A 15,023-nucleotide genomic window follows, 5' to 3' on the forward strand; every position below is an offset into this window, starting at 1 on the left:
ACATACATACATACATACATACATACATACATACATACATACATACATACATACATACATACATACATACATACATACATACATACATACATACAAACATACAAAACATTACAATTAAAAAAATATTTAAGGTCAAAGAATAAATAAATCTATCTTAACTCCTCAGCTTGTTACCCCTCCTAATTGCCATGGTTTGTTCCAGGAGCTTTTAGCAGCACCTGGTGCGTTTCCCCTCCTTTGCTGCTCCATCCTGCTGATGAAACACACCTGCAAAGGTAAGTTCTCATTCAAGAAACAAATTAAACTCATGAATTTAACCAACAAAGATTTAAGGAAATAAATTGACATTTTTAACCACAGCTCCCCTGCCTGAATGTTTAGTCAAATCTCCAAGCAAAACTTGAATAAAGAACAAAAACAAGCATTTGCTCTCTAAATTAATTACACATAACATGTTTTATAAGTTGTTGCACAGAGTCCTGATTTAATATGATAGAACAGCTTTAGGATGAATTACAGCAGAGAGTGAAAGATAGGCCTTCTCGTCCAAAATCATTGTCTGACCTCACAAATGGATTTCACGTAAAGGTTGTGTTGATGAGGTTTGGTGAATCCCTGCTACCTGTTCCTACAGGACGTTTCAGTTCAACTTTGGTAAAACAGGTCCTTGCATTTAAACAGAGCAGCTCCTTCCTGTCCCCTCCCCATCAAATTTGATCGTTGAATCTAGGTGGAGCCAATAGCTACCAAAGCTGAAAGTTGATTGGCTGCAGCCTCTCTGCACTGACAGGATTAGTAAGCAACAGTTGAAACTAGTTTCGGTTTTCAGGAAGTGAAACTCACACAGTTGCTGTTACTGAGAGCAGCAATGGAGCAGAATCAGCTGGACCAAGAAACTTTCTCCTGTTCGATCTGTTTGGATCTACTGAAGGATCCGGTGACGATTCCCTGTGGACACAGCTACTGTATGAACTGCATTAAAAGCTTCTGGGATGAAGAGGATCAGAAAAGAATCCACAGCTGCCCTCAGTGCAGGAAGACCTTTACACGGAGATCTGATCTTGGGAAGAACATCATGTTAGCAGCTTTAGTGGAGCAGCTGAAGAAGACTGGACTCTCAGCTGCTCCTGCTGATCTCTGCTATGCTGGACCTGAAGATGTGGCCTGTGATTTCTGCACTGGAAGAAAACTGAAAGCCATCAAGTCCTGTTTATTCTGTCTGGCCTCTTACTGTGAGAAACACCTTCAGCCTCATTATGAWGTGGCTCCTTTAAAGAAACACAAGCTGGTGGAGCCGTCCAAGAACCTCCAGRAGAACATYTGCTCTAMGCATGATGAGGTGATGAAGATGTTCTGCCGCACTGATCAGAAGTGTATCTGTTATCTCTGTTCTGTGGATGAACATAAAGGTCATGACACAGTGTCAGCTGCAGCAGAAAGAGCTGAGAGGAAGAGAGAGCTGGAGGAGAGACGAGGAAACATCCAGCAGAGAATCCAGGACAGAAAGAAAAAAGCCAAAGAGCAAAAACAGAAAGTTGTGTTCATAAATTACTCTGCTGATAAATCAGTTGAAGCATGTGAGAAGATCTTTATTGATCTGATTCATCTGATCAAGAGAAAAAGCTCTGATGTTAAGAACTACATCAGGTCAGAACAGGAAACTGAAGTTCGTGAAGCTAAAGGTAAACAGAAGGAGTTGGAGCAGGAGATCGATGAGCTGAAGAGGAAAGATGCTGAACTGGCACAGCTCTTAGACACAGAGGACGACATCCAGTTTCTGAAAAATTACATCCCAGGATCCTACAAAGTGCTCCAAAATAGCTGGTCTGATTTTTTAAATTACGGAAGCAGAATGTCTGCTTTTCATGAAATATGGTGCATCAATGATGTAAAAGCAGCTGTGTCAGAGGCTGAAAGTACGATTGAGCAAATAGTGGGCAATAGGTGGATGCATATTTCCCTGAAGAAGATTGATTCAGAGGCTTCATTAACTCCCACAGAGTGGCTAATGGACAGAGATGAACTCTTGAAATATTCACAGGATCTAACACTGGACTCAAGGACAGCAAACAGATATTTGTCTGTCACGAGAAACAGAGCAGTAAAGAAGAACAGAGAACAATTTAAAGACGACTCTGAACGGTTTGATAGATGTTACCAAGTGTTGAGTAAAGACCCTCTGAGTCGATGTTCTTACTGGGAGGTGGAGAGCTCTGGTAGATTCACAGTGGCTGTTGCTTACAAAGATATCAGGAGAAAATCCGTAGGATGGGGCCGCCAACCAAATGAATACACATTTGGGCTAAATGAAACCTCCTGGGCTCTGGAGTGCTGCAAACTCATGTATGTATTCAGACACAACAAAACTCTGACTCTGATCTCGGCTCCTCGTTCATCTAGAATAGGAGTGTTCCTGGATCATGGAGCAGGTGTTCTGTCCTTCTACAGCGTCTCTGGAACCACGACTCTCTTCCCTCATAACCGTTTCAGTTTCCCTGAATCCACGACTCTCCTCCACAGAGTCCAGACCAGATTCACTCAGCCGCTGCTGGCTGGGATACGACTGTATGAAACTGGAGACTCAGCTGAGTTCAGTCAACTCGACCTTTTCAGAAAGTTTTCTGTGTTTTAATGTGAGACAAAGAAAAGCCTGATACCTGCAGGGAAATGATTTTTTACTGTGCAGCAGCTCAGAGAAGCAAAGTGTAAAGTTCTCTACATTACAATCAAAAGGATTCATATTTTTTTTATAAATGTGACCCAGTTAACAGAGCTATTACCAAGAATTACAGCCTCGGTTGATCAGCCACTCAGTCTAGTTTTTAATTATAACAAAATGACAGAGCTGAACTGAATATGTACCTATTTTATTTTGTTTCTATATTCTAGATTCACATCTTCTCTCCATAATACCAGTCTGTGTTTCTATAGATGTTTGTTTTAAGTTGTTTTATTGTCAGCTGGTAGACTGATTTAACAAACTTTCCCTTATTTGGTTCCCAGGATCTTAGAATAATTTTATATTTTGCTACATGAGTAAATACAATCAAAGCCTAGTTACTCAATCACATTTTATTCTACTTTATTTTCAGTTTGGCTCTTTAACAACGTAAGAAAATAACACTCTGAATTATTTTGTTAAGCTCAAAACAAAATTTTGATTTTGGCAGATTTGCGTTTAAATTGATTTTCAAACAAGGACATCTATTAATCTATCATGAATAAATATAAAAAGATCATCAATTTTGAACAAAATACTTTCTGACTGACTATACATATCATTTCTTCAAAAGGGAAAATTAAACCTTTTTCAATAATAAACCGATTGTGTGGCAATATAACAGTGAAACTTTTCTTATCACCTCTAAGCAGCTGTCTGTAAATATTTATGGGTAATTTAATGATTTCTCTTTGCTAAGTAGCTCCAAGTCCTTGAGGTGGAACAGCCTCCTTGCCATCACCCTAATCTTTAACTCCCTCCTTAGATTCACATTGAGCTTCTGGCTGAACCTTTCCAAACTGTTGACATTGTGTCCAGTCAGAAGAAACATGTTGGTCTGATTGTAATTAAGCCTCAATCTCTAAAGGGTATGAATACTTATGAGCCTTACTGTTGTGCTGAGATGTTTGTCATTTGATTTATAGCTGACTCAGTTCAACATCAGTTTTAACATTGTATTTTAAACTGGTTTCTGGGATTTTTTGAATATTCATAAATTAAATCAGCAATATTAAAATGTTTCATTACTTTTTAACATGGATGTTATTCTGTGAACTCAGAAAACTGAGGCGGTGACGGTATTTATATGAACTTGTATTCCTGTTACTTAAATCAAGTTGATTTTGTTTAGTTTACAACCAATGGAGCCGTTTCTGTAAAATGAATCATTTTGTAACATATAATCTCTAATAACTGTTTTCTTCTGTTCTTTACATACCAGTTCTCTGTATATCTCCATGTTGATGTTGTAATTTGTATATATGTTGTTAGGTTTATTCTTCAAATAAACTCTGAAAAAATCACAAGGACACAAAAACTTGTCTTTTGCAAAAGGGGAGAAACATGTCAGACTTAGTTGTTCAGGCAAACCTTTCAATATTTATTCTCTTCAGTGCATAGGCATGTCGTCATAGTGAGAATTCAACAGCACAGGCAAATGCAAACAATACATTCCATATATGGCAATCCTTTAAGACACAGGTGTCAAACTCAAGGCCCGGGGGCCAAATCKKGCCCGCCGCAGCTTTTTATGTGGCCCTCTGGACTCCAAATTACATCAATAAGTCCTTCCAGTTTTTCACAAATCTGCAAAAATCACACAAAATCAACAAATTTCCACATTTTTTCCTGATTTTACTGCTAATTTTCTCAAAATTGGTCAAAAACGTTGAATCCGTAACTGATACGACGAGTGATAGAGTCACATTTGACATCATACATTAGTGTAAATATTGTAAAAGAATAACGATTACAAATATTTCTTAATATTCACCACAAAATCTGTCATTTTGATTGCAAAAATAAACACTAAAATAATCACAAATCYYRGAGGAACAGCTATTTATTGATATTTTAACAGTTTTATTGGTTTTATCAATAGATTCTGGTGCAACCGGCCCTTTAAKAACATTCAGATTTTTGATTCGGCCCAAAATAAAAATGAGTTTGACACCACTGCTTTAAGACGGCTACAAGGAGAGGCGTTCTACACAGGATGTTACAGTTAACCTACTTTTGAAAACGGCTGTGAAAACGTCTGCACATTCTCTGGCATCGTCTTTAACAGGAAAACACATCTTGCAGAAGTACCAAAGCACAGCAGATACATCAGTACATAAAAACTAAAAAGTATCAACATTTCCATCATATGTGAACCAAAATAAAGTGTGAATAATAAATATTTTATTTATGAGTTTAATCTATTCCAATATCAGTCACTCCTTCAATAATCTCTTCATCTCAGTTTGTTCTGACAGATTTTCCTGCTTCATGGCGGCCATTTTAAAAACCTCCACCATGTTGTTTTCTAGCTCTACAAACTGTGAACATCCTCAGACTCTGTGAGGTTTAATTAAAAACAATCAGTGAATCTGGACAATAAATCTCAGCTTCATGGGAATTTAACCTGCTGACAGTTTCTGCAGGAGATTTTATTATATTTAATAAAATGACATGAAAGTGGTTCTTTGATTCTGTCATGTTTGAACTCATTTTGTTGAGTCCTGACATGCATGAGAACATTTTTTTTTATTGTGTTTTATGTTCAGAAAAAAGCTGTCATGTTTCTTCCCTGTTCATCTCTGTGGTGGTAAAGTTTGAACCCAGAATTGATTAAAGTTTCTTGTTCCTCGTGTTTCATAATTTATCTGTTTTCTTCTTTAATCTCATTTAGTTACATTTTAACATCTGCATCAGTTTCTTATATTTAAATTTAAGAGATGAAGACAAATGTTAAGGAATTTCATATCAGTTGCTTGATTCAATTCAGATAACTTCAGGTGATAAAAGCCTCTCTTTGGTCAAACATTCATGAAAAAGTTGTGAAACTGCAAAGTTCAGAAAATACATTTTATAGCTGTGTTTTATACAGTTTGAACAGTTTTTAACAATTCTAAGTTAAAATAAATTAGGTTTATTTCCCCGTGTTCTGGGAAGAGTTTAGATTCAGCCCAGTTCTGTTCCAACACGTCTGATCAGATCAGGAGTTTAATGAGGAGGAACTTCATCAGGTTGCACAGAGTCCAGACTTCAGCTTGGTAGAACAGCTTTGGGATGAAATACAGCAGAGACTGTACACCGTGTTTTCCTGTCCAACATCAGTGTCTGACCTCAAAGATGCACTTCTGATTGAATGGCCAAACATCCCATAAAAACACACTTCAACTCTTCAGGAAAGTATTTTTTGAAGTTGTTTTACCTGCATGTTTACCTGACGTCATATGGCATGCAAAAGTTTTTATACCCCTTGAACTTTTCCATATTTTCTCATATTAGAACCACAACCATAAAAATATTTTATTGGAATTTAATGTGAAAGAGGATCACAAATTGTACACAATTGTGAAGCAGATAAAAAATTATTCACACTTGGAAACAAGGATAAAACCATCTTTCTGCCAGATTTATTGATTGATTGATTGCAAGTTAATATCTACAAATCTCTAAAAAATATATATAATACATGAGTTTTTACTGAAATTGCAAAGCATTGAACAATTTTGGTTTGTTGTTGTTTTGAGTTTTTACTTAAGACTTTAAAGCTGACCCGGTGTTAAATTAATTATAGATACACTTTTCTGAACTGATTTGTTGTTTTACCCACTCAGAGTTTTAATCTCAAACCAGTCCTCTTCCTGGAATCAGTCCATGAAAATCCTTATTTTTCTTCCTGCATTTAAAACCAGCAGTAACTCTTCATTACCAGGTTTCTTTGTTTTCTCCCTTCCTGATCTGAAACCTGAAGCTGGGTGGAGCCAAGAGGTGCTGAAGGTGAAAGCTGATTGGTTGCTGCCTCTCTGCACTGAAACCTGATTGGTAGATCAGAGCTTAAACTAGTTTCTGTTCTCATGAAGTGAAACTCACACAGTCGTTGTTACTGAGAGGAAAAATGGCGCAGCAAGCAGTTCAGCTGAACCGAGAAACTTTCTCCTGTTCGATCTGTTTGGATCTACTGACGGATCCAGTGGCTACTTCCTGTGGACACAGCTACTGTATGAACTGTATTAAAAGCTTCTGGGATGAAGGTGAGGAGAAGAAGAACTATCACTGTCCTCAGTGTGGGAAAACCTTCACACAGAGGCCTGACCTGGAGAAAAACACCATGTTAGCAGTTTTAGTAGAGCAGCTGAAGAAAACTGGACTCCAAGCTGCTGCTGCTGATCTACATTCTGCTGAATCTGGATATGTGACCTGTGATATCTGCACTGGAAGAAAACGGAAAGCCATCAAGTCCTGTTTAATCTGTCTGGCCTCTTACTGTAAGAAACACCTTCGGCCTCATCATGATGTGGCTCCTTTAAAGAAACACAAGCTGGTGGAGCCGTCCAAGAACCTCCAGGAGAACATCTACTCTAAGCATGGTAAGGAGATTGATATCTTCTGCCGCAMWGATMAGAARTGTATCYGTTATCTYTGCTCTGTGGATGAACATAAAGGYCATGACACAGTGTCAGCTGCAGCAGAAAGGACTGAGAGGCAGAGAGAGCTGGAGGAGAGACGAGGAAACATCCAGCAGAGAATCCAGGACAGAGAGAAAGATGTGAAGCTGCTTCAACAGGAGGTGGAGGCCATCAATCACTCTGCTGATAAAACAGTGGAGGACAGTGAGAAGATCTTCACTGAGCTGATCCGTCTCCTCCAGAAAAGAAGCTCTGATGTGAAGCAGCAGATCAGATCCCAGCAGGAAACTAAAGTGAGTCGAGTCAAAGATGTTCAGGAGAAGCTGGAGCAGGAGATCAGTGAGCTGAAGAGGAAAGACGCTGAGCTGGAGCAGCTCTCACACACAGAGGATCACAACCAGTTTCTCCTCAACTACCCCTCACTGCCAGCACTCAGGGAGTCGACACACTCATCCAGCATCAACATCCGTCCTCTGAGACACTTTGAGGACGTGACAGCAGCTGTGTCAGAGCTCAGAGACAAACTACAGGACGTCCTGAGAGACTCATGGACAAACATCTCACTGATGGTCACTGAGGTGGATGTTCTACTGTCAGAACCAGAACCAAAGAGCAGAGCTGGATTCTTAAAGTATTCATGTGAAATCAACCTGGATCCAAACACGGCTCACACAATGCTGGTTCTGTCAGAGGGAAACAGGAAGGTGACAAGAATGGRTCAMYATCAGWYTTATYCWARTCATCCAGACAGATTCACTGATTGGTGTCAGGTTCTGAGTAGAGAGAGTCTGACTGGACGTTGTTACTGGGAGGTGGAGCGGAAAGGGCCAGTTTATGTAGCAGTGGCATATAAGAATATCAGCAGAGCAGGAGGTGGGAATGAATGTAGATTTGGATATAATGAAAATTCTTGGTCTGCAAATCATTACAAAGGTGCATATGGTCATGACCAAATGAGATTTGGTAACAACAATGACTGGACCTCCATCTCAGGTCCAGTTTCCTCCATACTAGGAGTGTACCTGGACCACAGAGCAGGTGTTCTGTCCTTCTACAGCGTCTCTGAATCCATGACTCTGATCCACAGAGTCCAGACCACATTCACTGAGCCGCTGCTGGCTGGGATACGACTGCATGAACCTCGAGGTTCTGCTGAGTTCTGTAAACTTAAATGATAAGATTCTCAGTTTTTGAGATATTTGCTGTCCGATCTCTTGTTTAATTTCATTCATTCTATCTGTTGTTTCTAAATGTGTTTAACTTTGAATACAAGTGATTTTTTTTTTATTTTAGTCTTAGATTTTGTTCAGTTTCTTTTTTGACTTCTAGGGTTTTTTTTCATTCAACAAAACATACATTCAATTTATTTGTGCGTGTTTGTTAATGCCTCATTTTAGCATTCACTTGTTGATTACGTTATAGTTAGTTTAGTATCTGTCCACCAAGACAGATACTAAATCTTCTTTGTACGCATTTCTTGCAACATGACCTGTAGAGAGAAATATCAGATTAAGACATTTATGAAGATTTTTTATCTTCAATTCCACATGGTCTTTGTCTGTTTGAATCCAATAAATAAACTGAATACAAACTGGATAACTTGAGATTTTTGTCTAGACTTCAGTTTTGTTTTTGGTTTTTTTAGACTTTTTTTTCACACCAAATGCTGTTGAGTGTTTTAGGTTCATAATTTAAGAAAAACTTTAATTCCTACTGTAAGTCTTTCATATGGAAAACCTTTCATCGTAAGGACAACTTTCAAGGACAGATATTGACAAATCATTTTATTGAAAGTCTAGTATCTAGTCTAAGCTAAAATAAACATGTCCATATATACCATATATACATTTTATAATCAAATCTTATAATATTCACTAAAATTTACCTTTGATCTTTTAACATTAAACTCTTCATTCACAAATCTGTAAAAAGCTGATTTATGTTGATTTGAAAATTTATCAAATTTACTCCTTTACACCAATAGAGTAATAATTTATGCTGTAAAAACCAAGATTAAAACCTGCTTATGTTGAAATTCTCAATGAAGCAAAATATTTTTTGTGATGTCAAAGTTAACACTTAATTTTTTCATAATGTCCACTCATTTATATTACTTTTAAAATGCTTTAGAGAAGAATTACCTCATACAAAATATTCCTAACAATACTTTTGTGAAAAATCTGCTAAAGTTAGCATTTTTTTATTACTGTTATATTTTAAAACAATGTTCAATTCTTTGTCATGTTTGGCTAAAGTTATTAAGAGCCACAGGTTGCAGATCTCTGGTCTAGATGAACCATTTTAGATGCTCCCAGAATGGTCGAGTCCAAATAATGACCCTTAACATGACTTTTGACAACATTAAAGTTCCTTAGAGATGAACATCAACAGTGACCATAAAGAGGTCGGGAGTAGGAGGAACACAGCACCACCTAGTGGCTGACAGAGCAATTAGCTATTACTGCAAGACAAAAATAACTCTAAACCTCTTAAATTGTTGGATTTATTCAGAATTTTTTGCATTTGTTCGTTTTTTTTTATTTTATTGTATTCACTATATTTGGTGCATTTACTTTGGTTTTGTCCATTAATGCAGCGTCCCTCTTCGGTAAATAAAATGAAATAAAATAAAAGCGTAAAACACATGAATCCTGGAGTGTAGAAGACATCAGGGATCTGCTGACAGCAGATGTTCACAACCTGCTTAACTGAAGGGAAAATGTCAGCTCGCTCTAACTGATTGTGTCTGAGGGCTTAAATGTTAAATCTATTGGATTAATGCAGAAAAAAATAATAAATTATTTAAATGTTTTCTAAAGAAATAAAAGTGCAGGAATTGGACTTAAATATAAGTGAAAATCTTTAAATGTAGACTGAAACCCAACCTGCTTTGAAACACTAACCAACATTTTGATGTATAGTAATGGCATTTTAATGTTTAAATTGTTGATTTTTGTGTTTTAATGATGTAAAACACTTTGAACTGCCTTGTTACTGAAATCTGCTGTACAAATAACATTTCAGTGATTTTTGATTTATGTCTTTTTAATATTCTGAGTCCAGTTTATTTAACCAGAATCAATACTTCTGCTTACTCTGACTCCATCAATGCTTTCTGGAAAATCAAACGTGGGCTAAGCAATAAAAACATAAAAATGCAGGAAGTGATTCAACTCACTACAATCAAAAAATAAAAACTTAATTAATCCTATCGATAAACTAACAGCTGCTGTGCCTCAATATCAAGTTTCTTCAAAGATTGACTTTAAATTCTGACGGCTGAAGGTAGGAAGGTCCTCCTGAAGAGGTCAGTATTACAGCGGCTCTGAAGGAGGCTCTGACTGAAGACATTGTTGTTGTTCACCAGACTGATGAAGAGGATTCATGTTCTTCATCTCTAAATGTCCAGATGTTAGCTAATCTGGATCTAGCTAACACCAATCATAGATATTTCAGAGCAGATACAGAATTTATTTCTCAGTTTCCAGTTTTATAGAGAGAGATCGAACCAGACAGTTAGTAACTTTTAATCTCCCATTCCTAAGAACTCTAGGAATGAGAGATTCCTAGAGTTTGATCAAATTCCGTGAAAGGAGTTTGCTTTTCTGTATTCAAGTCCAGGACAAACTATACATGTGAATTTTGATGAGAACTGATGTGTGAAAATTTTCATGCATTTTGAGGAATGACCAGGTCTCCGTGAATGCAGCTTATTTGAGATAAGTAGAAGATAATTAAATTCATTAACAGGAATAAAAACTGACAATTATTTCCTGTTTTCCAAGTTTAGATTTTACTTCATCCCATATACCAGAGGTTCCCAAACTGTGGCGCGCGCCCCCAATGGCGGGCGCCATGCCATTGCAGGAGGGGCGCGGGAAGCCGTCTGGATGAAACAAAAAACAAAAAAACATGAACGCTGTATGCGCTGGGCTTTTACCTTAGAATGGCCAACTCTCTGTTATTCCACTGTCAATTTGATACAGTAGGGGCTTCCACACTTTCTATGTATGTGTCCTCTGTCACTTTTATCAGCAGTTAAAACTGTTTAATCCGTTGTTAACATGTCGTAACCTGTTTTTTTCCGAGCCGCCTTTAGACGCAACATAAGCGCTACGACGCCTGCACTGGGTTTTACACCTGTGCGCCAGTGAAGGAGACCTGCTGCTGCTGTGCAGAGCCACACAAGTGTGTTAGAATCATGGCGGCAAAGCAGTAAAACGCAAAGAACTTTTCAGTTTTTCCCCCACTGAGTTGACTGAGTTGAGTGAAGCTGTTAGATGCAGGTAAAGTTAGCTAAAAGATGACTAGCTAATATCAATACAGCACCTTAAGCTTAATAAGTAGCCTGTAGGCTACTGATGCTGTTGTCTATGTTCAGCTACAATTCATTTTGCCCCCAAAAAAGTTGATTTCCCCCCCTCCCCTGTTTGTCTGGAGCTGAATATAACAGGGAGTCTCTAAAAATCCATCCCCCACCCCCGCTCACACACATCGTTCAACCAGACAGCTATTTGTAATCCATAGGGGAGAGGGGGGGGGGGGTATGGAGGTGCAGGAATAGTTTGGAAACCACTGCCATACAGTGGCGCAACTACTTATTCAGGTGGATGCGAAAACATAAATCGGCCCTATGCGTTGCATACCCTGCATACCCACTTTTTACGCCACTGCTGCCATATACAAAGATTTAGCAAATTGCTTTATTTTAAACCTTTCTATTGTTTGCAGATTTAGATTTAAATATATTTTTAATTTATAAATTGAGTATACGTTATCACTATGGAGATAGTAGAGAACTGTTGTTTTGTCTTTGGAGAGTCTTGGGAAAGCAAAGTAGAAAGAAAGATCAGATCATCTGTTTTTGGTTACACCCTGAAAAAGCTCCCAGTCACTCCTGCAATTTTGTTGGTTGACACCTCTTCAAACATGAAGATGGGTGTGACCAACATGCTGGGACAGGCAGGTTCAGGTTTGTTCACTTTATTTCCTCATTGATGAAACAGATCTGCGGTGCGTCTCTTGCTATGAACAGAAAATGGAGCAGAGAGAAAATCAGCTAAACCAGAGAAAATTCTGCTGTTCGATCTGTTTGGATCTACTGAAGGATCCGGTGACGATTCCCTGTGGACACAGCTACTGTATGAACTGCATTAACAGCTTCTGGGGTGAAGAGGATATGAGAGGGATCTACAGCTGTCCTCAGTGCAGGAAAACATTCACACCGAGGCCTGATCTGGAGAAAAACATCATGTTAGCTGAATTATTAGAAGAACTGAAGAAGACTGGACTCCAAGCTGCTCCTGCTGATCACTGCTATGCTGGACCTGAAGATGTGACCTGTGATTTCTGCACTGGAAGAAAACTGAAAGCCATCAAGTCCTGTTTAATCTGTTTGGCCTCTTACTGTGAAGAACACCTTCAGCCTCATTCTAACGAGCCTCAATTAAGGAATCACAGGCTGGTGGAGCCGTCCAAGAACGTTAAGGAGAACATCTGCTCTCGTTACGATGCAGTGTCAACTGCAGTAGGAAGGACTGAGAGGCAGAGAGAGCTGAAGGAGAGACGAGGAAACATCCAGCAGAGAATCCAGGACAGAGAGAAAGATGTGAAGCTGCTTCAACAGGAGGTGGAGGCCATCAATCATTCTGCTGATAAAACAGTGGAGGACAGTGAGAAGATCTTCACTGAGCTGATCCGTCTCCTCCAGAAAAGAAGCTCTGATGTGAAGCAGCAGATCAGATCCCAGCAGGAAACTGAAGTGAGTCGAGTCAAAGATGTTCAGGAGAAGCTGGAGCAGGAGATCAGTGAGCTGAAGAGGAAAGACGCTGAGCTGGAGCAGCTCTCACACACAGAGGATCACAACCAGTTTCTCCTCAACTACCCCTCACTGCCAGCACTCAGTGAGTCTCTTGAATATTCCAGCTTCGCTTTAATTCCTCCGTACTTTAATGACATTACAGACGCTGTGTCAAAGTTCAAAGAAAAACTACACAACATTCTGAAAGACACATGGAAAAACATCCCACTGACAGTCACTGAGAAGAATGTTTTACTGCCAGATCCAAAACCAGAACCACAACCAACAGGAAGGGCTGGATTGTTAAAATATTCACGTGACATCACACTGGATCCAAACACAGCTCACAGTTATCTATTACTATCAGAGGGGAACCGGAAGGTGGTAGTGATGGATCAATGTCAGTCTCATTATGGTCACCCAGACAGATTCATTCATCATTATCAGGTTCTGAGCAGAGAGAGTTTAACTGAACATTGTTACTGGGAGGTGGAGTGGAGCGAGAGAGTTTATGTAGCAGTGGCATACAAGAACATCAGCAGAGCAGGAGGCGGGACTGAAAGTGGATTTGGATGTAATGACAAATCTTGGGCATTAAATTGTTACCAAAACAATTCTGAATTTTGTCACAACAACGAGTCAACTCCCGTCTCAGGTCCAGTTTCCTCCAGAGTCGGAGTGTACCTGGATCATGAAGCAGGTGTTCTGTCCTTCTACAGCGTCTCTGAATCCATGACTCTGATCCACAGAGTCCAGACCAGATTCACTCAGCCGCTACATGCTGGAGTTTGGGTTTGTAATGCTGGAGGTTCTGCTGAGTTCTGTAAACCACATGGACAGAATCCACTGAAGGTCTAATGAGTTTGATTCTAAGTTTTACTCCTCCAGCAGATTATTTTGGTGATTATTGCTGTTTCTTTGTCTTAACTGCTCAGAAATTAATAGTCAGAGCTTTCAGTCTTTGTTTTCCTCAAATCTGATGTTCTGGTTTTGATCAATTTGTTCATTTTTCAACATTATTGTTTGAAACAGGTTATAGGCACAAAAGATTGTGAACAAATTAGACTAAAACTGACATGTTGCTTCACTGGTTAGCTGTTGGTGATGTGAAGCTGCCCTCTGCAGGAAAGTCATGTTGTTACATGACCTAGAATCCAGAAATTGTTCATTTTTGCTTCATTATTATTAATTACATAGAATGAATTTGTATTTTTAATCACTGAATAAAATTCTAATTTTATTCTTATACATTTTGTTTTTAACGTAGCTCCTTTTACCTTCCTGTTTGCCTTCATGGTGTAAATTACGTGGAGGTGACAGGATTAACTCTTACAACTAATCTCATGTTTAACTCACCTTCTGTTTGTTCTGTTACACCATTACTCTGAATTTCTAGATAAGATTTCTTGCCTGATTTGGTGTTAAATAAAGCACAAATAAGCTCTACTGAATTAAATTGAATTAAATGAAATTGTTTACTGTTTTACACACTAAGTGTTTTGCTCAAACCAGTCCTCTTACAAGAATCAGTGTATGAATATATTCCCTTTTCTTCCTGCTTTCAAACCTCGAAACTCCTCTTTATTCTCAAGTTTCCTTGTTTCCTCCCTTCCTGACCTGAAACTTGAACCTGGGTGAGATCAACTCTTGCTCAAGGTGAAAGCTGATTGGCTGCTGCCTCTCTGCACTGAAAAGTGATCCAGAGATCAGATCTCAGCATAGTTTCTCTTCCTGGAAAATTAAACTCACAGTCACTGTTGCTGAGAGGAGAAATGGCGCAGCAAGCAGTTCAACTGGACCAAGAAACCTTTTGCTGTTCGATCTGTCTGGATCTACTGAAGGATCCGGTGACGATTCCATGTGGACACAGCTACTGTAGGAACTGTATTACGGATCACTGGGATGGAGAGGATAAGAAAAGAATCCACAGCTGCCCTCAGTGCAGGAAAACCTTTATACTGAGGCCTGATCTGGAGAAAAACACCATGTTAGCAGCTTTGTTAGAGGAGCTGAAGAAGACTGGACTCCAAGCTGCTCCTGCTGATCACTGCTATGCTGGACATGAAGATGTGGCCTGTGATTTCTGCACTGGAAGAAAACTGAA

At 38.9% G+C, this 15,023-nt stretch overlaps 3 protein-coding genes across 4 annotated transcripts in view; all 3 read left to right on the forward strand.

The window, feature by feature from the left end:
- Nucleotides 1–3,995, forward strand: part of LOC103480017 (E3 ubiquitin/ISG15 ligase TRIM25-like) — a 16,137-nt gene extending 12,142 nt beyond the window's left edge. The window contains exon 2 of the mRNA XM_017309951.1: nucleotides 2,530–3,995. Within this exon, the coding sequence (XP_017165440.1) occupies nucleotides 2,530–2,632 (103 nt within the window). The 3' untranslated portion in view covers nucleotides 2,633–3,995. The remainder of the gene's footprint in view (nucleotides 1–2,529) is intronic.
- Nucleotides 836–15,023, forward strand: part of LOC103480016 (tripartite motif-containing protein 16-like) — an 18,449-nt gene continuing 4,261 nt past the window's right edge. The window contains exons 1-2 of one of the 2 annotated variants that reach the window (XM_017309952.1): nucleotides 836–1,099; nucleotides 12,395–12,985. In XM_017309952.1, the coding sequence (XP_017165441.1) occupies nucleotides 869–1,099; nucleotides 12,395–12,985 (822 nt within the window). In that variant the 5' untranslated portion in view covers nucleotides 836–868. Of the gene's footprint in view, nucleotides 1,100–12,128; nucleotides 12,986–15,023 lie in introns of those variants that run through there. The other variant, XM_008434750.2, reaches the window with a different exon arrangement.
- Nucleotides 6,585–8,723, forward strand: LOC103480001 (tripartite motif-containing protein 16-like). Its single transcript, XM_008434736.2, has 2 exons — nucleotides 6,585–7,080; nucleotides 7,168–8,723. Exons 1-2 carry the CDS (start codon nucleotides 6,609–6,611, stop codon nucleotides 8,292–8,294), a joined length of 1,599 nt encoding a protein of 532 aa, XP_008432958.1. The 5' UTR covers nucleotides 6,585–6,608; the 3' UTR covers nucleotides 8,295–8,723.

The sequence above is a fragment of the Poecilia reticulata genome, linkage group LG17 (assembly GCF_000633615.1).
Source record: "Poecilia reticulata strain Guanapo linkage group LG17, Guppy_female_1.0+MT, whole genome shotgun sequence".
NCBI lineage: Eukaryota > Metazoa > Chordata > Actinopteri > Cyprinodontiformes > Poeciliidae > Poecilia > Poecilia reticulata.